The following is a 22,498-nucleotide window of genomic DNA, read 5'->3' on the forward strand; positions in this document are numbered from 1 at the left end:
ATTTCATTTTAGTGGTTTGGTGACTATTGGAGATTGATTGATTGATTTATAAAGTAACCTGATCCTAATTATTTTCTCCATCAAAAAGGTGGAATTGATTTAACTTGTTTTTGGTGAAGTGCTCTCAGGAACATTTATTTTGTGAACTTATTTAGATTTCTGTTATGTTGAATAAAACATCAACACATCCGCTGGTACAGTGTATTTACTGAGTTTTCCTTTAAACCAGGCAGAAAGCTGGTGACAGAACACTGATTAAAACTGTGGCTAACTAAGTATGAAAGACACGCTGATGAATATTATACTTCCATGTCAGGCTTTAACTTCTAATCTGGGTCTCAGACAAATTCCTGTAATGATGAGAACTCTGAGACACTGACGGAGAAACAAAAGAGTAGAGGATCCCTCTGTCTGGTGGGCTGAACAAACAGGCTTCATCTTCAATGAATCCTCTGCAGCTGCTCTGATTGCTCCATAAGGTCCGTTGGTTATTGGTCTAATCACGGTTAATCCTCTGCTCTCATGCTGCATTACTTATTGTATGTAGATGAGTGACAGTGAACAGGACGGCTATTTGAACTCGGAATGTTAATGTCAGCAGGCGTTCTGCTGGGATCGGCCCTGATCTCTGCAAACAGATGCTCAAATTAGACGCAAAGTGGACACACTGAGAGGGACGTCTATGAGCTCACACTCCTACCAGACTGATTATCTGCTGCAGTCTGCCTCATTAGCACCACAACGCTACTAATCTGCTAATACATCCACAACTCTGGTAAATACTCTGAATCCTGTGATGATGATCAGAAACATGTGTGACTGTACAGTAAATATCTAAAGAAAGACAACAAAGACAGACACAGTTAATGCTTCACACCAATTTATTCTGCTAGCATCTCACAGGAACACAACTCTGGTGAGAACTTCCATAAAGGATGTCTTCTGTGTCTTCACCACAGGCTCTACTCAGAATCAGCAGCCTGAGACAGGACAGGACAGGACAGAACAGGAGAGGAGAGGAGAGGAGAGGAGAGGAGAGGAGAGGAGAGGAGAGGAGAGGAGAGGAGAGGAGAGGAGAGGAGAGGAGAGGGCAGAACCGGAGAGGAGAGGAGAGGAGAGGAGAGGAGAGGAGAGGAGAGGAGAGGAGAGGAGAGGAGAGGAGAGGACCGGACAGGACAGGACAGGACAGGACAGGACCGGACAGGACAGGACAGGACAGGACAGGAGAGGAGAGGAGAGGAGAGGAGAGGAGAGGAGAGGAGAGGAGAGGAGAGGAGAGGAGAGGAGAGGACCGGACAGGACAGGACAGGACAGGAGAGGAGAGGAGAGGAGAGGAGAGGAGAGGAGAGGAGAGGAGAGGAGAGGAGAGGAGAGGACAGATATGGCAAGAAGGAACGGTAAGGAAAGAAAAACAAAAAAGGAGATGAAGGGAGAGCAAATAAAAGAATATTTTCTAGATATTAAAAACAACATAGTGTGTTATGGTCATCATACAGTAATCAACCTGTTACCATTTAGCTGTCTGAAACACTTTTTTTCCCTTGACACAACATTTAAAATTAGATTCACTTATTTCAGTGTCTCGATGAATCCTTATGGGTCACTGCGTCCCATGTCCTCTGCAGCCATACGTGCACTGATTGTTCTCATCCATGTGTGTGTGTGTGTGTGTCGGCACTGTAATCTGTGCTGTGGTCAGATCTATGGCAAGCACACCAGAAAGCCACCCGCAAAGTCCACCTGCACATTCCTTCGTCATTTTTGTAAAAGAGATAAAAACTGCATCTGGCGCAACCCTGGACCACAATGCACTGCGCGCAACCGGTCCTCCTCAGCAGGTAAATTGTAGTAAATGACCCCGTTAAGGAAGAGTGATGTCATAAGGAGAGGGACTGGTAGCTATGATGTAAATCAAAAAGCAGTATAACCAAAGGTACTTTGTATACAAGAAAGGACAGAGTGTTGTTGCTGGGATTCATTTGGTTGGTTTGTAATAATTGATAGACATTTGTTTTTACCTTTATGATGCATTTTTTTGTTTCTTTGATTTTGTTTCTTTTTTCATTCAAGATTAATGACCGTCTCAGATGTTGGTAATAATTCTACTTTACTGCTTCGACCCAGGGTCAGTACCTCCAAGTCTGAGGCCATGGTTTCTCTGCCGGAAAACAGTGGACTGCACCCTCCAGGGGAGGAGTGAGTCACTGAACAAGCGAGGGAGTTCAAGTATCTCGGGGTCTTGTTCATGAGTGACGGTGAAATGGAGCGGGAGCTGGACAGGCACTGTCAATTTACCGTCCATCTACGTTCCAAACCTCACCTCTGGTCATGAGCTTTGGATAGTAACAAAAGAATGAGATTGCGGAGACAAGCGGCTGAAATGAGTTTCCTCTGTCGGGTGGCTGGGCTCAGCCTTAGAGAAAGAGTGGGTAGGGTGAGGAGCTCAGTCATCCGGAGGGAGCTCGGAGTAGAGCCGCTGCTCCTTCACCTCTAAAGAGGCCAGCTGAGGTGGTTCAACATCTGATCAGGATCCTCCTGGACGCCTCCGGGTGCGTTTTCCGGGCACGTCCAACTGGTAAGAGGCCCCGGGGTAGACCCAGAACACGCTGGAGAGATTAGATATGTCGTCTGGCCTGGCAACGCCTCGGGGTCCCCCAGGAAGAGCTGGGAAACGTTACTGAGGAGAGAGATGTCTGGAATTCCCTGCTAAACCTGCTGCCCCCGAGACCCGGCCCGGATAAGTGGAAGAAAATGGATGGATGGATGGATGGATGGATGGATGGATGGATGGATGGATGGATGGATGGATGGATGGTGCTCCAGCTCAGGAAGCCAATAAGGTTCCTAATAAACTAAACCAAACTGGACTCTAAATGTATCAGGGGTTACCTTTCCAAAGTCTCTGCTCCTGGCTCTCATCTTGTTGACCTGGGATTCAGCGATGTCTGCCCGCTCCTGTGCCTCTTCCAGCTCATGCTGCACCTTCCTTAGCTTAGCAAGATGAGTAGTAGCCTGCTCCTCCTGCAGCAAAAAAAACAGAGTAAGCTATAATCACAACACAAGGAAACAATAGTTCTTTAGTTTGTTTTTCTAGCAGTCAAATCAGATCTTACAGCTTCTTCATTCTGCCGTTTGGATGCCTTGACTTTGACTTGCAGCTTGTCTACCAGGTCCTGCAGTCTCAAAACAGTCTTCTTGTCCTCTTCAGTCTGGTAAGTGAGCTCCTTCACTCGCCTCTCATATTTACGGATTCCCTTGATGGTATCAGCAGCTCTTCTCTGTTCACTCTCTACTTCAGTCTCCAGTTCACGCACCTACAAGATAACGTCCAAACCCCACAAACACAACATCAGCTGTCATTTTTGCTCTCAATAATTATAATAATGACTCTCATATGGTGTGTTACCCGAGCTTCCAGCTTCTGGAGCTGTTTCTTGCCCCCCTTCAAAGCCAGGTTCTCAGCCTCATCCAGACGGTGCTGCAGGTCCTTCACAGAGACCTCCAGGTTCTTTTTCATCCTCTCCAGGTGGCTGCTGGTGTCCTGCTCTTTCTTCAGCTCCTCGGCCATCATGGCTGCCTACAAGAACACAGCAAGTTAAACTTGTGTTTGATTTATAATTTGTCATTACAAATACCAAACGAATGCACATTATCACGCTGGACCTGACAACAACAGCATCCATAGAGACAACCTTATGGTTATTAATCACACTATATGAAGATGTACATTCTAGATATAATTAGAGGGGCATCATATTTACATCAGTGATTGCCTTCTTGGCTTTTTCCTCTGCATTGCGAGCCTCTTGGACTGCATCCTCCACCTCGCCCTGCAGCTGGCTGACATCTGCATCCAGCTTCCTCTTGGAGTTGAGGAGACTGGTGTTCTGTAGGACAATAAACTGTCAATAAAAGGTGACTTATGTTTATATTTCACGAAGTTAAGCAACGTTGGCATTCATTGGGAGGTTGGTGTTTCTGTGAACCGGACAGATTCTAATATCCACTCTCTTTCCACTCTGCTTTGATCTCCACCAACTGCTGTCCCGTTAGATTCCCTCATTGATATATGTACTATTGCGGCTCACCTGAGAGTGCAGCAGCCCTACTCTGTCACAGGCGTCGACCAGCTCCTGTTCAGCTAATTTGCGGCTTCTTTCTGACTGTTCCAGAGCAGCTCTGAGCTCCTCCACCTCCGCCTGAATCAGGCCGCTCCTGCGCTCCACAATGGCCACCTGCTCCTTCAGGTCCTCCTGGCTCCGCAGCGCCTCATCCAGGTGGAGGGTTTGTTCCTGCAGAGAGACCGGCGGGTAAAAGATGCTTTACCCAAAAAGCTAATAGCCTTGTGTTAAAGCCGCCAGTGAAGCGTATTTCACCTTGAGGTGGGCCTGCATGTTCCTCAGCTGCTTCTGGGCTTCAGCTGCCTGCCGGTTGGCGTGGCTCAGCTGGATCTCCATCTCATTGAGGTCGGTCTCCATCTTCTTCCTGATTCTCATGGCATCGTTCTTGCCGCGCGTCTCAGCGTCCAAGGCGGACTGCAGCGTTTCCACGATGCGCTGCTGGTTGCGTTTCATCTGCTCGATCTCCTCGTCCTTCTCAGCCAGCCTGCGATCAACCTCTCCTTTGACCTGAGTGAGCTCCAGCTGGATACGCAGGATTTTGGATTCCTCATGTTCCAGTGAAGCCTTGAGTACAGATAAAAATAAGAATGCATTGATAAACATAAGAATATATATATATATATATATATATATATATAAATATGAAATAAAAAATTATATATTGTATATATCATTTCTTTATATAGTGCTGAAGTTACCTCAGCTTCTTCCAAAGCAGTCTGGATGTCTGTCTTCTCCGTCTCAGTTTGTTTCCTAGTCTTCTCCAGCTCATGGATGGCTTTGCTGTTTTCTCCAAGTTGTTCAGTCAAATCAGAGATTTCCTCTAAAAAAAATAATGCATTTCTTCAATTAACAACCAAATGAAACAAACAAAACTAATTATTCTAATCATGTCCACAATTGGGAGTATGCACTACTATCTAGTCTTTCCGTCTTGCCTCATGAGAAAGTGATATGAATTAACATAACATTCATATCAAATCGTTCTGGTCCATTAGAGCTTATTCAAAATCGTCTGATTCATTGTCAAACATGTTCCAGATGAAACTTCCTTTAATAAAGCAGTACTATTTTAGAGTCACATGCGTGTACCTTGCAGGTTTTTATTCTCTCGTTTGAGGACCTCCAGGTGCTCCAAAGCTTCCTCATAAGAGTTCTTCATTTTGAAGAGCTCAGTGCTGAGAGAGCGAGACTCTTTCTGTGATCCCTCCAGCTCAGCCTGACTCTCTTCATACTTCTGCTTCCACTCAGACAGAATCTAAGGAGGACATAAAATATTGGTTTGGATAAGGATGGTTTGTCCGATTTTTAAGATTTGAACTTTTTGTGCTAATGGCTGTGTTTCTCTGTAGGTGATCACACGCTGTTGATCCACATTGTCGTTGCTCATGCTAATAACCCAATTATTCTATATTGCAAATAAACTTCTGTTGCTGCATGAAATGGTCACCCCACGTCATTTTATTCTAATGATCTAACACATAACAGGTGTTCTTCTGAGACTGGACTGACTTTAATGTCTTTCAGAGGCTCTAGCAGGTCCAGGTTTAGGGCTCGAGTGAAGACACAGATATCATATGAAACTATCAATTGGTACCAACCATGTCATGCTAGCTTGGACAGAAGGAGGTTAAATAACGCTCCAAAGTTGGGCTAAATCTTAGTGAGGAAAAACTGGCATGGCCATTTTCAAAGGGGTCCCTTGACCTCTGACCTCCAGATATATGACTGAAAATGGGTTCTATGGGTACCCACGAGTCTCCCCTTTACAGACATGCCCACTTTATGATAATCACATGCAGTTTGGGGCAAAAAACATGCAGTTTTTTTCATGCAGTATAAATTTGTTATTGTCTCCTATTCTAAAATGGTGTATCTGAATATTTCTGCATACTTGGGTCCTTAAAGAGTCTTGGAATTCCATAAATTGGGTATCACTGTAAAGCTGAGACTCTTGTGGATCCAAATGACCTCTGGTGACCTCTAGGATAATCACATTCAGAGGATGGATGGATCAGACTAGAGACCTAGAGCATTCAGAGGATGGATGGCTTTCCTAGCTACATTGACAATAAGGGGGTTTCTGAGCAGTTTACACAACACAAGTGCTTGCTATCCAATAGCCGAAAATGTAATTCTTGCGGGAATCTCCAAATGTCAAAAGTTTTTGATCCCAAATCACAGCATGGCTTTTTCTATGGTGTTCCTCAAGGTCTTGGTGTCTTAATGTGGTATTTTGGAGGAATTATTGATCATTTTTTTTATCAATTCTCCAGTGATAAAAAAATTGTTAAATTTAGTACCAAATCTATAAGTGGAAGCCCAGGTGGTTACACCGGATGGGCATTTCTGCCTGTCGCATCTCCGACGGTGCCATTTGGTATCAACCCAAAAAGTGCTGCAACAACGTATGAGACATAATAGAGCATGGGGATGACCATCATATACTTCTATCATAATGTTCTAAACCCTTATACACTTTCAATATTTATTTTAATTAATTTATTAATTAATTCATGTTTATCTCTGATTTATGACTAGAGCAACTTGACACAGTGCTGTATCTCAGATTAATCTCCAGGTTCCAGCTTTCAGATGATGTACACCACTTCTATGTGACATCTACTGTTGACCTGCTATCTCCCCCTAAACACCCCCTGTACCACCTAAAAAAGACTAAAACGAGTCTATCGTGGGTCTCACAGGGTTAATGCAGCAAATGTTACAGCTTTCATTAACTGGGTATGGAAGGAGTCACTGCTATGTTAAGCCTACATAAATCAACAATTGCGACAAGCAAAACAAACTGAGTGACAAGGTTTCAGACTGTCAGCATCTGTGGCTTGTTGTGATTTTTTTTAGCACAATATACTTGTTGTTACCTTATCAAAGCATCTCTGCTTCTTGTCCAGGCCAGCTGCTTGAGCATTCGCCCTTTCCACATCAGTCATGAGGTCCTCCACCTCTCCTTGGAGCCTCTGCTTCGTCTTCTCCAAAGACGAGCACTTGGCATTCACAGCCTCAACTGCCTCCTCGGCCTCCTGCAAACGCTGGGCAAGCTTTTTCCTGAGCAAAGTGTGAGCCATGATTGTCATTTTCTTACATTGCAAATATCCAATTTCTTATGTATATTTATGTATTTCTTATCTATATGCATAAGAACAACTCTCACTTGGCCTCCTCCAGTTCGTCATTGCGCTGGATGGCATCGGTCTCATATTTGGTTCTCCACTGGGCCACCTCACTGTTGGCCTTGGACAAGGCTCTCTGGAGCTCAGCCTTGGCCTCCTGCTCCTCCTCAAACTGCTCCCTCAGCAGATCACAGTCATGACGGGCAGATTGGAGAGCATGGGCGAGGGCATTCTTAGCCTATTAGAGAGGCAGATTAGGCTTTCAGTTGAAGAAACATTTGTTAAAATCAGAATTTATCTGGAGGCTTTTATGCTAAGCTAAACTAATTGTCTACTGGTGAATTTTCCCCCAATGTCTGACTATTCCTTTAAACCTCCAATCCTCCATTCCTTTAAAGGACCTTTTTGTCTCTAAGTAGAATGAAACCCAGTAAAAAAAGGCCAAATCTGTTAGCCTAGCTTAGCTTACAAGTTCAAACAACCTATAACGCTTGGGCCAGACTGCCTCTCTGAACTGCAACGTCTCTCACACGTGTGCGGCCACACCGGCAGCGTTTCTGCTGCTGCTGCCAGCCCTTTCTTTCTACATGGAGTTTGACTTTCATAATGGCCATCTCAATACATTATGAATGTAATTTATATTTATTTTAGACAGAGAAAGGTTAAGAACTGTGTGGTAATTTGTAAATAATAGTAATAATTCACAATTAAAACCCCTTACAAGTCACTGCATTTTCTACAACACTGTCCTGCAAATATTTCAGAATGAAAGCCTCGTCATAACAAATGAAGGAATTCTGTCCACAGAAAAAAATGCTACCGCGCTTTTATTTTGAAACATAAGCAGGAAGTGTTGATTTAAAAATAAATCTTCACTTTTTTTCATGTCTGTGACATATTCTACAGATGTCTAGACATTGAAACTGTAGTAATGTTGCTGGTATGATGTCAATATACAGTCAAATGATCACTTTCACTGTCTGTTGTTGCTGTGAACCGCGCTGCTCGCGGTAAAAATAGGCGGCTGACGTTCCCTGTGTGGACAGGGCGTAAGTCTCTAGCTACCTCAGCTAATCAGTTAGCTCACTGACCTGCTAGGATAATTAATATGACGGGCACTGATTGGTTGTACAAAGTGCAGCAGTGCAACAAACCTTTGTTTCTTCCTCATTGTGTCTCTTCAGTTCCTCAACTAGCTGAGTGCAGGCAAGTCTAGCCCTCGACATCTGAGAGAGTATCGCTTCTTTCTCCTCCAGAAGATGAGAGAACTCTCCTGTTCAAGGGGTTTAAAAACAAGGTAAGAAACGAGAGAAAAGAGTTGGACTCCAGAAGTCTACTAAAATGATTTGACTCCATACCGTTTTCATTCTGAAGTCTTGCCCTTTGAGCATTTAGCTCAGTGATCAGACGAGTGTTCTCATCATGTTTTGTCTTGTATTCACTCAGTTGGTCTTCCAGAGAGCGACACAGCTTCTCATAATTAACCTGTAATATATATAACATTAATTAAATTGCAATCTTGATTTACCACATCCTTATCCTTTCCATACTGGTCTAGCTTACCTTTGCCTTGACCATGACCTCTATGTTGCTGGACAGGTCATCAATCTCCATCTTGTACTCATTCTTCTCCTTCTCCAGCTTCTGTTTGACTCTCTGTAGGTTGTCGTTCTGCTCTCCCAGCTCAGCCACACTGTCGGCGTGTTTCTTCCTTAAAACTGCAGCGGTGGCCTCGTGGTGAAGGGTCGACTCATCCAGGTCTCGTCTCAGTTTCTGAAACTCGACCTCTCGCTTCTTGTTGGTCTCTATCTGAGCGGTGGTGGCTCCTCCTGCCTCCTCCAGCCTCTCACTGATCTCCTCCAGCTCCCTGGAGAGATCAGACCTTTGCTTCTCCACTTTCGCCCTGGCAACACGCTCCACTTCAATCTCCTCCTCAAGCTCTTCAATGCGGGCCTGAGTTAAGCAACAAAGACCTGAGATCAGTCATTTGATTCCGGCAAATTTTCAATTAACCCTCAAGTTTTTGAAGTACCTGAAGCTCCTTGATCCTCTTCTGAGATTGCACAGCCACACTCAGCTCATCCTCAATTTTTGATACAAGTTGGCTGCATTCAAAATCTTTCCTGTCATGCAAAACCATACCATGATTAGAGCACGTGCTATGTACAAACTTATCATTATGCCTTGACACCGCTGCACCAGTACATACTTTTTAAGGCGCTCCTCCAGCTGTTGCTTGTCATTTTCCAAATCCATTATGGATTCGTGAGTTAGTTTCAGATCTCCTTCGAGCTTCCGTTTGGCTCTCTCGATTTCCATCCGGATCTTCTTCTCTTGTTCCAGACAGCCCTCAAGCTATTTTCAATTTCAATATCAGTTTTAATGCCGATTTTATTTATATAGTCCAACAGTGGATATAATATAATGATAATAAAAGCAATAATATAGCAGTAATAATAATATAAAAATGACCAATAATAATAATAGTGTTATCACATGGAAAGTAGAATTAGTAGTCATACATGTTCTGATTTCAAAGAGGTAATGTCTACAGCTTACATCATCGACTTGTTGCTCCAGCTTGATCTTGGCTTTGGCCAGACAGTTGACTTTGTCTTCCTCTGCTTGCAGGTCGTCCAGTGTCTGCTGGTGGGCCTCCTGCAGGGCCAGCTTCTCCTTGGTTAACTTACCAATGGCATCATCAAGACATGACATTTCTTCAGTCAGATTCTTCACCTGAATATGTGAAAAGTAGTCAATGTGTTAGTAAATGCTTGGGATGCTGGGGTTTGGTGTTCAGATGACCACCAAGCAGAGACACACCTTGTTTTCAGTGGCATGTTTTTCCTTCTCCACTTTAGCCAGTGTGAGCTCCAAGTCATCGATGTCTTTCTTCAGCTCAGAGCACTCGTCCTCCAGCTTAATCTTCTTGGCGGTCAGTTCGGCGTTCACCTCCTCCTCGTCCTCCAGCCTCTCGCTGAGTTCTTTGGTTTTGGCCTCAAACAGAATCTTGTTCTTAATCAGCCCCTCACATCTTTCCTCTGCGTCTGCCAGACTCTCACTTTCCTGTTAAATAAAAACACAATTTGCAAATATGTAACACACAGTTCTACTTTCTTATGACTTACTTAATTGCAAAAGGTGTGTTTTCTCTCCTCACAGAGTGAATCTGCAGACACAAGTCATTCTTCTCCTGAAGCAGGGAAACCATTTTGGCTTCCAGTTCCTTCCTCTTAGACTCCGCTTTGGCTAAATCCTCCTTACACTTGGAAAACTCCACTTTCATGATGGCCATCTCCTTCTCAGTCTCAGCACTCCTCAAGAGTGGCTTGATCTTGAAGTAGAGCTTCATCCATGGCCAGTGTTTTACATTCATGAAAGAGCGAATGTTGTACTGGACAATGTATATAGATTCTCTGAAAAGATGGAGCTTGTTCTTAGTTCTTCACTGAGCAGCAAACATGTCTTTAGACCTACAGTCTTTGATGTATACGTGACTGATAATCTGTGATCTCATCTAACCATAACTCTGATTACCTCCTCTCCGTCATTTTCTGAAAGTCCTTCCTTCTGAGAAAGCCACGACACAAGGCTTGAGTAATGGTGATGAGAGAGGCCAGTTTCTCATCCCTCATCTCTTCCAGTAGACCCAGGAGCCCTGCTTTAAAGAATACCTAAAGGAAGTAGAAGTTTAGGCATATGTTGAGATACTACATCAATAAACCAGTTTTAACATCAATCTCATAGTATAATGGTTTTAGTATGGTTGATCAAGGTAGTATGATATGTCGTCAGGAAAAGTGTTTATATGCGTTCCGGATACACTCGGAGGAGCAGCAAAAAGCCATCATAGCCTTTTCTGACTGCATCACACAAGCTCCCAAAGTCTCCAAGAACTCTGTGTCTTTCTAATCTCATCTTAATGCGATGAATCATATCACTGGAATAGCGTTGCACACTTGTCAGAGGGTCTGTTCCGAAAAGTTGCAAAAATTGAGGGACACAGCCTATCCTATTGTTACTTCACAAAGGGGGTTTCAGATGTTGTTAAACGATCCCACATGGGCTGCAGTCCTAACACACTGAAACCCTCAAATTCAAAATACATTACCTTGGTATGCCCAAACTTATACTGCGTGTGATCCACATCGATAGACCCCAAGAGCTTCTCAGCAGCTTTCTTGTTGTCAATGAATTGTCCCTCAGGTATCACACTAGCATTCAGTACTTTGTACCTACAAGAAAAAAATTGAGAAATGTTTTTTTTTAGTTTTTTTTTATACATTTCTCATAAGCCTACTCTACTACTTCTTACCTTTGCTTGAAATCCCCATACAGGATCCTACTAGGGTAGCCCTTCCTGCAGATCCTGATTCCTTCCAGGACACCGTTACATCGCAGCTGATGGATCACCAGATGGTGTTGCATAATCCCTGAAGGTCAACCAGAGCCACATTATAATTGAGCTGCTTTAGGTACTCTGATAAAGAGTTTTATTAACATGAACTTAAATACCTGGAGTTTTAGTTTCATTTGGAATCAGACACCGAACAAAGTGAGGATGGGTGCTCTTGAGATTTGTCATTAGCTTTCCCAGGTTCTCCTGTTCCAGATTATCAGTGTCAATACTTTGTTATAACGTGGAATCAAAATTAAATTAGTCTTACAAAATTAGGGAGCATCCAATATTAATTTTGGTATGTAGTTACCCTGAAGACGGCTGACACAGTCTGGAAGGATGAGCCCTTCTTCTTAGCTGCTTTCTTTACAGTAGCACCAGTTCCACCACTTCCTCCACCAGGGTTGTCTAAAAGAACAAATGTTTTTATCAACATCATCAGGCTGAACAGTTGGGCCTTTAAAGGTGTTAAATTATAAATTCAGAGCACATCTCTCACACGGCTCAGCACACGGCTCTCAACATGGCGGAAGCCAGCGGCTAGCAGCTAACGGTGCTAACAGCATGAACAGTGCTGACAGAGCTAGCAGTGTTAACCTGGAGGGAACCGGAGGGTGGGTGTTACGCCTCCGTGACGACTCTGTGGGTGGGTCGGGATGCCGTTATCAACTGTAACCGCAGTACCAAGCAGTGGCGATTAGCTAGCCAGGAGGCCAGGGGGGCTACGTAAACAAAGTGCTCACAGATAAACTCGGATTACAACACACACAGAAGGAGAGCGAGAGGTTCTCTGCTCAGGTTGCCATTACTCCACTATGTGCCCGATCTCACACCGGGCGCAAAATGGCGCAAAGCGGCGCACACGCAGCAAACAGCGATTGCTGGTTTCAGACCAACGTAGTTGTCATTTTCACGCCCAGCGCCCACATTGTGTATGTAGCAAATGTACTTGCGCCCATCTGTGCGCCCATGGGCGCGTTGGTCTTAAAATAAGGTTGAGACAACAGAAAGTGATTGTGCCATTGACCAACAAAAACCTGGTCTAAAGTCTGGTACAATACATTCCTGCTATTTAAAGGGCTCCTTATTCAGATAGTAAGATGTGTCTACATAGGCTGGTTCACAGCACGTGTACACTGTAGTTGTTACACAAGGACGCGCAGCAGCGCTCCTTCTCCTCCTCCTCCACCAGCCAAGGACCATTGCGCTTTCGCCACGCGCATGAGCAGATCCGTTTCCTCAGCTGAAAACCGGTCGCTTCTCCAATTTGTTGAATCTGTGGAAGATGACACTTTGATTGATTTAATTAATGTTACACCCAAAACACACCTATGATTAATTAAGAGACTAAATACAACCCTTTCGCCCCTTGAGCCTTACTTTGCACTCAGATTATGCGCCGTTTAACTAGCAAAAGTGGAGTTGACCACGCCTTAATCGTCTGTAGATCAATATAGATTGTTTACATAGGGTCCTATATCTTTACATATATAGTTGTCTATATATAGTATTGCTATATCAATGCTCTGAATTTCAAATGTACCACTTTTAAATGAAAGAAATGTTCAGAATCACAACAGTTCTTACCAGCAGATGAAGAATAGGTAGAATAGAGGAAGGCCAGTAATTTGAGGCTGGCTTTCTGGAAGAGCTGGACTACAGAGTCATTCAGCGGGTCTTTGTTCTTGTCCAACCAGCCGGAGATGCTGTAGTCCACAGTGCCAGCGTAGTGCACCAGGGAGAAGTGAGCCTCAGCCTTGCCTTTGACAGGTTTGGGCTTCTGAAAGTTGTTTGATTTTCCAAGATGTTGGTCATACAGCTTGTTTTTGAAGGTGGTGTCTGATGCCTTGGGAAACATGCACTCCTCTTCAAGGATGGAAAAGATGCCCATTGGCTGTTGAGGACAGTAAAAAAATACTTTACATAAAAAAACACTAGGCATTCATTTCTATAACTTTGTGTAATATGATACTTGAATGAAGCAACCTTTTCAATAAGCTCTATACAAGCAGCCAGGTCCATTCCAAAGTCAATGAACTCCCACTCGATGCCTTCCTTCTTATACTCCTCTTGCTCCAGCACAAACATGTGATGGTTGAAAAACTGCTGCAGTTTCTCGTTGGTGAAATTGATACACAGCTGTTCCAGACTGTTATACTGTAAAACAAAGCATTTACTAGAGCATGACCAAATGATTCGTTATAAAATGACAGTAGAAGCACTGCTTAATGCAAACTTACATCAAATATTTCAAACCCAGCGATGTCCAAGACTCCGATGAAGAACTGCCTGGGCTGCTTGGTGTCCAGCATCTGATTAATGCGGAGGACCATCCACACAAACATCTTCTCATAGACTGATTTGGCCAATGCACCAATAGAATTGTAGACCTGCACAATGACATGTGGCAGTGAGATCCCAACACACCAAAGACATAAGGTCTTTAAAGGAGGGAAAATGTTGGATGACATTATTGTTATACGCTAAAATTTTTTGGCCACTTTGGAGCAGAATAATTCCACAACTGATATATTATCACCTCATAAAGTTATTATGTTGAACAAGCATACATATCCATCAGACACAGAACATTATCATTCATTGGGAGTCATGTTTCTGGTGTTCTGATTAATCTAAGTCCAATAATGACTAGTTGTTATATGTTGGAACTTATTTCACAAGCTAGTTTGTCTGTTAGCCATCTGATAGTAGGCAGGTAGTGTACTGTGGGCTTATCTGAGCTTTTAAGGTGGAAACAGCTGCCTGCTGTTGTACGGTTTTAAGGCAAACAGAGTTTTCAAGACTTAAAACAAAAACAATAAGCTGAAAGAGGCTAAAATGTGCCACTACTAGTGACAGCTTCTACATATATAAGATAAATATTAAAGACCCAGTGAAATGAAAAATACATTTTCCCAGTTTTAATCCTCCTGTCCAATTGTTTATTTGGCCCATGTTATATGATAAAGATGTGTCAAGAGTATTTTTATTTATATTTTTCTCTTCTGTAAAACGGTTTTAAATGTCTGTTGACTCATTCTGCACTCAGGGGCATTTACAAAAAAAGAAATCATCCAATCAAATGAGACTTTGGGCGACCAGCTAGCCACACTGGTGGATGGTAGTAGTTTACAGAGCTATATGGAGAGATAGGAAGAGATGAGTGTTTGGATCTCAAAGGGGAACAAAATTGTTTTCATTTCCGAAACAAACAAATGGGCATGAAATACAGACTTTTCTGTTACCTGCATGTTTTCCCAGTTTTACAGTATTAGAATAACTTCTGTAAGGAATAATATAAAAGTCTTAATGTGTTGAGCAGGATGTTTTCACATTACTTGTTTACAACACACAAGTACCTGCTGAACAGTCTGACTTTTGGTCACGTACTCATTCCCAACCTTCACTCTTGGGTAACACAGTGCTTTCAGCAGGTCGGCAGAGTTCAGACCCATCAGGTAAGCTGCTTTATCAGCTACTGATCAGAGAAAAAGAAAGAAGAAAATCAGAAAACTACAAAGCAGAGTGTCACAGAAGAGAAGAACTGCGGGAATATGGGGTTCTGCTATGAGCCATCAGGTCCTTGAATAACCAAAGTGATAGCTGTGTCATCTCTGCTCTTTGCAGATGATGTGGTTCTGTTGGCTTCATCAGACCGTGACCTTCAGCAGCACTGGGGCGGTTTGCAGCTAAATGTGAAACGGTCAGGATGAGAGTCAGTACCTCCAATTCTGAGGCCATGCTTCTCTACTTCACTACACGACACGACCCCTGATATAACATTTATTAAAACACTTATTGTAACCCAAACCATGATCTTTTCCTAAACCTAACAGTACTTTTTGTGCCTAAACCTAAAGTCATTTTGGCTCCTAACCTCATCAAAGTCGTTTTGGCTCCTAAAGCTAACCGAGTCGTTTTGGCTCCTAAAGCTAACCAAGTCGTTTTGGCTCCTAAACCTAACCAAGTCGTTTTGGCTCCTAAACCTAACCAAGTCGTTTTGGCTCCTAAACCTAATCAAGTTGTTTTAGCTCCTAAAGCTAACCAAGTCGTTTTGGCTCCTAAACCTAACCAAGTCGTTTCGGCTCCTAAAGCTAACCAAACTGTAGGTGTAGGTGTAGTAGGTGTGTCCTGTAGTACTGTGCACCTGTAAATAGACTTACTTGGAGGACACGGCTAGTAGAGTGCTATTTTATTGCGCATATTTACATATTTCCTATAAAAAACAGGAGGGTCTTGTTGTGGATATTGATTGGCGTTTAGGGCATTCATGACCACTGTATTTTAGTAGGCATCGACTACTACCAAAACGTAGTCCACTAGTCGATTAATCGCGGGAGATATATTTCTTTTCACCCAATAATAATGATCAATTCTTGTCAAAAAGATCTTAAATAGAACCAGTAAAATGTTTACTAATGTAGGCGGGACCCACCTAGGCTCTGAGAGGCTGTTCACAACTGAGCCGCTATCTGATTGGACCAAACCCAGCAAAGCTTGTCTGAGCTGGAGATACCGTTTGACTGCAGTAACAACACAACTGCTGTTTTGCAGGGATAGCCACTGCTTTAATACCGCCCAGGACATTTTGAGCTTCATACACTTCATTTCCTGCATTCTGGTGCACAGAAGCTCATTTGTACATGCATCGCCACAGATGAACAATTCAAATACAATGTTACCTAAAAGACTATCATCATAAACAGAACAAATCCAGAGATTATGGCAGTTACCCTCTGTACCATCTGGCTCTGCTTGCTCTTCTCTCTGCTTCTGCTTGAACTTCATATTCCCATAATGCATCACAGCACCTGTTAGCTTGTAGATGCCAATCTTCTCCTCTCCAGTGAAGCCTAGGGTGTTGATAGCACTCTGAAGGTACATCATAACAGAGCTGATGTCAGTCACAGTCAGTGGGCCTCATGCAAGAACCGCTCGTACGTAACAGATTCTTTAGACAGCGTGGGCATTAATGAATGCGTGCTCATTTACGTATCATTTACATGGTTATCTGAAGTTAGGAGCGTTTGCTGAATCTGATGTGGAACACTGGTACGAGCCCACGGTACGAAAAAAAGAAGGAGAAAGTTAAGACAAGAATACGAAAATGTTCTTGCATGAGGCCCAATGTTAGCAGGGATGGTAAATGGTAAATGGACTTGCATTTATATAACGCTTTTCTAGTCTTCCGACCACTCAAAGCTCTTTACACTACATGTCAGCATTCACCCATTCACACTGATGGCAGAGGCTGCCATGCAAGGAGCCAACCTGTCCATCAGGATCTGATCTAAAGACTCAGTCACACACCGATGGCTCAGCCATTGCAAAGACGACTTACGTCCGTGGCCATTAGTTCTTCACTGTCATCAATACTGGCCACGCTGATCTCCCCTTGGCTAACAAATGGGAAGTCGAAGGGATTGGTGGAGATGAGGAGAGTCTCTGGATGGAAAAATAATGTGCAAGTCAAATCCAACAAACAAGACATTTGCTCAAAGTGTAACACTGTCCTCCAACATGTTACCTATCAGCTGCGGCTTCTTGTTGGACATGACCTGGTAGAAGATATGGTAACTCCTCTCTGCAGACAGCTGAAACGTTACTCTGGATTTTTCCAACAAATCTACCAAAAGAAGAAAGAAGACTGACTTAAACTGAAGACTCTTGACTAAACATCACATGTCTCCGTTGTATTCTAACTCACAAGTTTCAATATCAGCGGAAGCCAGTTTTCCTGTGGTTCCAAAGTGGATTCTTATGAATTTTCCCTGAAAAGGGGAATAACAATGAATGTAGGAAACGAGGTGACGGATCAGAAACGGGTATTAACAAAGTTTTAACTCACAAAACGTGAGGAATTATCGTTTCTGAGTGTTTTGGCATTTCCAAAAGCCTCAAGCAGTGGGTTAGCAGAGATGATCTGGTCCTCCAGATTCCCCTGCAGCAACACAAAGAACAACATACAATATTACAAATGCAGAAGTGATTTGGTTACAAATATATAAATGCAATGGAAGGTTATTAGTACTTGTAATACCATTTGAAAGACTATAAAATCATTGTAATATTACGTGTATTTTCCCAGAGGCAGCAGCATCTTTCTTCCTGTCTGCAGACCCAGCGATTGTCGCAAAGTACTGGATGACCCGTTTGGTGTTGACAGTCTTTCCTGCACCAGATTCTCCACTACACAACAAGAGAAACTGTTTTATTCCCTCTGACAACAAGCTTCAAAGATGAAGGCTGTAACAGTTGCACCAACATGCAGCTTACGTGATGAGGATGGACTGGTTTTCTCTATCTACAACAGATAACACCACAGTCATATTAGAAAGGAGCCATGCATTGCATCAGAACCTTAACCTCATAGAAAAGTGAATATAACAAGAATTGTTTTCCATTTTCAGTTTACCGGTGAGCATGAACTGATAGGCGTTGTCTGAGATGGAGAAGATGTGGGGTGGAGCCTCCTGACGCTTTTTGCCCCTGTAGGCCACCACCACCTCTTGGTTGTACACTGGGAGCCACTTGTAAGGGTTCACAGTGACACAGAACAGCCCAGAGTAGGTCTACAACACATCAAATCAAATCAGAAGAATAATGTGTTTGAGTGAGCATGGCTTTGGTGATTTGCAGTCATAAGATGTTTAGAAGTCTATAGTTAAAATCAGACAAAATTTGGTTTGAGAAATATACTTTTTTCTACGAATCCTTACAGGGAGGACAAGAGGACCCGATTCATGTCAGGAAGATGTCACCTGCATGGACGCATCTACATCAGTTAAAGCAGCAGTGGGTAGTAATGGAGCAAAAAACGGTCACTATATCCTGACAGTAGTGCATGAGACAGGAAATCTGAAAAAAAATCGTGTCCTCCGGTTCTCCTAACGGCATCTGCAAGATTTCACAGACCGGCGGAAAACAACCAATCAGAGCTGATTTGGAGTCTGTTGGATTAATATGTTTTACTGATTATGCACACATCACTGAATAATCTATTTATTTATATTCATTTTTAAATATCCGTGGCCGTCACACAGCAGCAGGGATGGCACAATGGTCTCTGAATTAAGAATTTTTACGCATGTGGCACAGCAGCGGTAACTTCATTCATTTCTAATAATTATTACTATTTTATTATTTAAATCGAGAGCATGAAGTAGTGCTGTAGAAATATGAGAGTACAGATTACTTTTTTTCTCCATGACACCTCCCAGGCTCTGTACTTGCATGTATTTTAGAATGTTTTTTAAAACGCTCAGATTTAATATAAAAGAAACATTGAAACTGAATGTAATCCATCCCGTTGCAGACGGGTTGATCTGTCTGTAGGTTACCTATAAAAGTTCTTTCAACAGCATTCCAATGACTATATTTCAACTTGTTGTTAGGACCTCCTTCACATTAGAATATAGAAATTTTAATATTGTAAACTAATACTGTATTTATGTGAAATAACAATGTATAATAATAATTCCACTCTCCAACCAAATTTTGCTGGTTTTAATGTAGACGTCGATATCTTTTGACCTGCATATCATCAAATCCATGCCTACTAGGATGTACAACACTCGGAATAATGTCAAAGGGCAGTAGCTGTAGTGAAACGTGGAAAATGTATTTCCTCTCCTGGAAATGTAAAAGAAAACATGCAACAAGCTTTCTGTGTAGAATGGAGCTCAAGGTCAGCTTGTTTAGATTTCATTTGGTTATTAACACGCTACTGCTGGACTTGTTTGGAGACACTGGTAAAGTATTCCTTTTTTCAGATTGTCATGTGTAGCTGTCAGATACTGAACTGTATAATTAAATCTTAATTTAATAATTATAATTTTCGGCATCATACATCACAAACATTGTGTCTGTTGAGCAACAGTCCTCCGGCATTGTGTGGGAATGACCATTATCATTACTCACATAGATCATCCACGCCGCGTAACGCTCTTTGAGGTTATACAGCACGGCGGCCTCGTTGAGGTGGGTCATCATTGCCATGTCCTCGATCTTGTCGAACTTGGGCGGGTTCATGGGGAAGATTTCGTCATCCTTCACTGTTACAACCTGTGAAAGAGAGATGTGCCCTTCATCAGCAGGAACCATATGGAGAGTGTGTGTGGGTGATTCGCCTCGTCCAAAGCTGACGTACCTGTCCTGCATCGGTTTTAACGGTCGCTTTGCCATCGTTTTTGCCTTGCAGAGTGCCTTTAACAAACAGCGTCTTTGGATCCACCACATACACTGCACTTTTAGCATCAAAGGGTCTGTTTTGGGATTCAATTCTCTCCCGTTCGGGTCTCCTCAGGTATGGGGCGGCCTCCCCAAACACACTCATTTCAGCATCGGAACTCATCTCTGCAACACACCCCAGAGGGGACTGAAAGGTCCAGGGGTAAAAGGTTAGAATTGTGTTTCTAATAACTGTAGAATAATTGATATCAATCATAATAATTAATATCAACTCTTACCTCTGTGGGTTACAACGGGTCTGCTTATGTATCCTCCACCTAGAGACACCTGAATCAGAAACGAGATGAAGTCCTAACAGTGAAGTCACCAACTATAACACCCATACAACAATGGAACAGGAGCATGTCCTCACCAGCAGAAGTTCCAGCTGAAACATGTGGACGCTTTGACCCTTACTGCTTTTATAAGGTCCCTCTTGGTGCATTAGGAGACACAGCAAACACCTATATTTAGGTCAAAGCCTCTAACGAATGTGGGTGGAGAGAAGCGATTAGTCTGGCATCATGGAGATGTCACTGAGCTTTTGTTATAAATCCGTGGCGGGCAGCAACTGCAGCTCAAGAAAAGAATGAATGCCAAACGAGGGTGACCTCTGCCAGAGAGCCGGCGCTAGATGCTGAAATGCTCCAAGCACGCAGAGACCGATGCGATGTTTGTTTAGCGTCTTCATTGCTGTGTTTGGAAGATTAGAACCAAACAATACTATTAAGGATGCATATCTATGATTAGCAGCTATTATAGGATTTTAAACTGACATATATAGTCAGTCTTTATAGCCTATCTGTTTATAGCCTAAGAGTCAATATATTTTCATTTATCTAATTAATTAACTTGACCTTTTCTTGATAAGCATCGTCTGTTAAGATGGCCCATTATCATTCACAGGACATCAACAATGCTTCGCCACCTCCGTTGGTGTTCGATACCGCTGCACAAAGCACCCTTCAGCACCGGTATGAGACGCACCGAGCTTTCCATTAACTCCAGTGTAAACCCATCCATGGCAACAGTAAACGCTCAGGGAAAGTTCTGTGGTGACGTAGTTTAAAGAGCGAAAAGAGACACACAGGGCGGGTATGAGGGGAGCTGGATGGGTCCAACAAACACAGGGTTAAGTTTCACTTTAACGTTACAATCAGCTGTTCGTTCGTGTCCTGTGTTCATAACGTCAAGTCATTTTTTCACTGTACAAATATAGTAGGCTAATTTTAAGCCCAACCATGTTGTTTTTTCCTAAACCTAACTAAGAGGTTTTCTTACCTAAACCTACGCATTTTTGTTTAATTCACAACATTAAGCACGTGTTTCCTGTGACGGGTCTGACAAAGCGTCAATTGGTGATGAGAATGTGTTGTTGGGATCAAAATCAAATTTTTTTGAGAGTGTTAGCCAAAATAGCAGCATAAATCGGCCTATGCATGAATCAACACAGAACAGCCACAGAATGAAAAAAAATAACATTTAAAGACAATATTCGACACATTTCTCATTCTCATTTCACATCTCTAGCTGTATTTCTGAGAGTGAGATGAGAAGATTGATATCAGTCTTACATCTGTGTGTGAAGTACACAGCTGGGGTCAGGATGTGGATATAGCCTAGCTTACTGTAGCATAAAGACAGCCAGCCTTCTTAACCCTTAACCCTGAGAGCTCAGTATCTCATCTGTTACAAGAAACCTATCACACGTGGTTCTGAGGTTTCTACCTATTAAAGGGGAGATTATTCCAACCACTGTCGCACTGATGTGAGTGCATGCTTATCTCATGTTGGGTCTCTACATTATAGAGTACGGTCTAAAAAGCATCTTGAGATAACTTCTGTTATGATTTGACACTATATAAAAATTAATTGAATTGAAATTGTTTACACAAAACTTTACATACGTACTGTATGTAACAATCTACATGTAGCCTATCAATCGCTTTGTATTGCCAATGTGTGAACATTAAAAACTGAGACCTTCCCCGACTTTCTGGTTTGCCTATAACAGCCTGTGGAATGATTTCTATATAAAGGACTCGGGGCGGTTTTTGGCAGGAAAATCCAAAGAATGTGATGTTTATGCGCGCTCTCGAGTACGCCTCCTAGTTCAGCTCCTCTTAGTGTGGAGCTAACGCAGCAAAATACGATGTCCCGGTTCGTCCGGGATTGTCCCGGTTTCAAGCTGGGACACGAGTTCTGACAAATATCTGTAAAACACCAAATTTTCACGGTTTTCACCACAATTAATATAATGATATTATACTTGTTTTCAGCGTTTACATAGACGTTTCTCATGTTCTGTCCCACACATTATGACCTAACACAATACAGAAACATAAACAATGCACCACACATCTGAATTCAACACTGATTGGTCTGTATGTGTGTGTCAATCAATCAACGTGTTGTTGTCAAGGCTGTTACTATGACGCTTAGTATGACGTCAGTACGCTAAGGTTTAGCTGTCATCCCGAAGAGAAAGTCGGTCTTTACTTAGTACATTTTAGGTTGAGCACAGTGGAAAAGACGATATAAAAGATGGCCAGATAGCAATATAAAATAGCTATCAGAGAATGGGTTACAGTCAACCATTTAGCCGACAACCTGGGCTT

At 42.7% G+C, this 22,498-nt stretch overlaps 1 protein-coding gene and 1 long non-coding RNA gene across 2 annotated transcripts in view; both read right to left on the reverse strand.

The window, feature by feature from the left end:
* Positions 1–22,498, reverse strand: part of LOC141758807 (uncharacterized) — a 118,800-nt gene that overhangs the window by 82,219 nt on the left and 14,083 nt on the right. The gene's annotated exons all lie outside the window — the stretch shown is intronic.
* On the reverse strand, positions 864–20,004 carry LOC141758672 (myosin-3-like). Its single transcript, XM_074620289.1, has 38 exons — positions 19,801–20,004; positions 19,572–19,715; positions 18,067–18,223; positions 17,928–17,955; positions 17,726–17,840; positions 17,500–17,592; positions 17,359–17,422; positions 17,179–17,277; positions 16,993–17,096; positions 16,385–16,523; positions 15,011–15,129; positions 13,892–14,041; positions 13,638–13,808; positions 13,239–13,545; positions 11,962–12,044; positions 11,768–11,855; positions 11,568–11,685; positions 11,364–11,487; positions 10,790–10,926; positions 10,413–10,668; positions 10,076–10,318; positions 9,812–9,988; positions 9,462–9,607; positions 9,285–9,375; positions 8,816–9,205; positions 8,611–8,737; positions 8,407–8,525; positions 7,294–7,490; positions 7,004–7,187; positions 5,214–5,379; positions 4,820–4,944; positions 4,377–4,685; positions 4,089–4,292; positions 3,762–3,887; positions 3,407–3,577; positions 3,114–3,314; positions 2,890–3,021; positions 864–980 (listed from the first exon to the last, which is right to left on the reverse strand). Exons 1-38 carry the CDS (start codon positions 20,002–20,004, stop codon positions 963–965), a joined length of 5,826 nt encoding a protein of 1,941 aa, XP_074476390.1. The 3' UTR covers positions 864–962.

Source organism: Sebastes fasciatus, chromosome 20, assembly GCF_043250625.1.
Source record: "Sebastes fasciatus isolate fSebFas1 chromosome 20, fSebFas1.pri, whole genome shotgun sequence".
Taxonomy (NCBI): Eukaryota; Metazoa; Chordata; class Actinopteri; order Perciformes; family Sebastidae; genus Sebastes; species Sebastes fasciatus.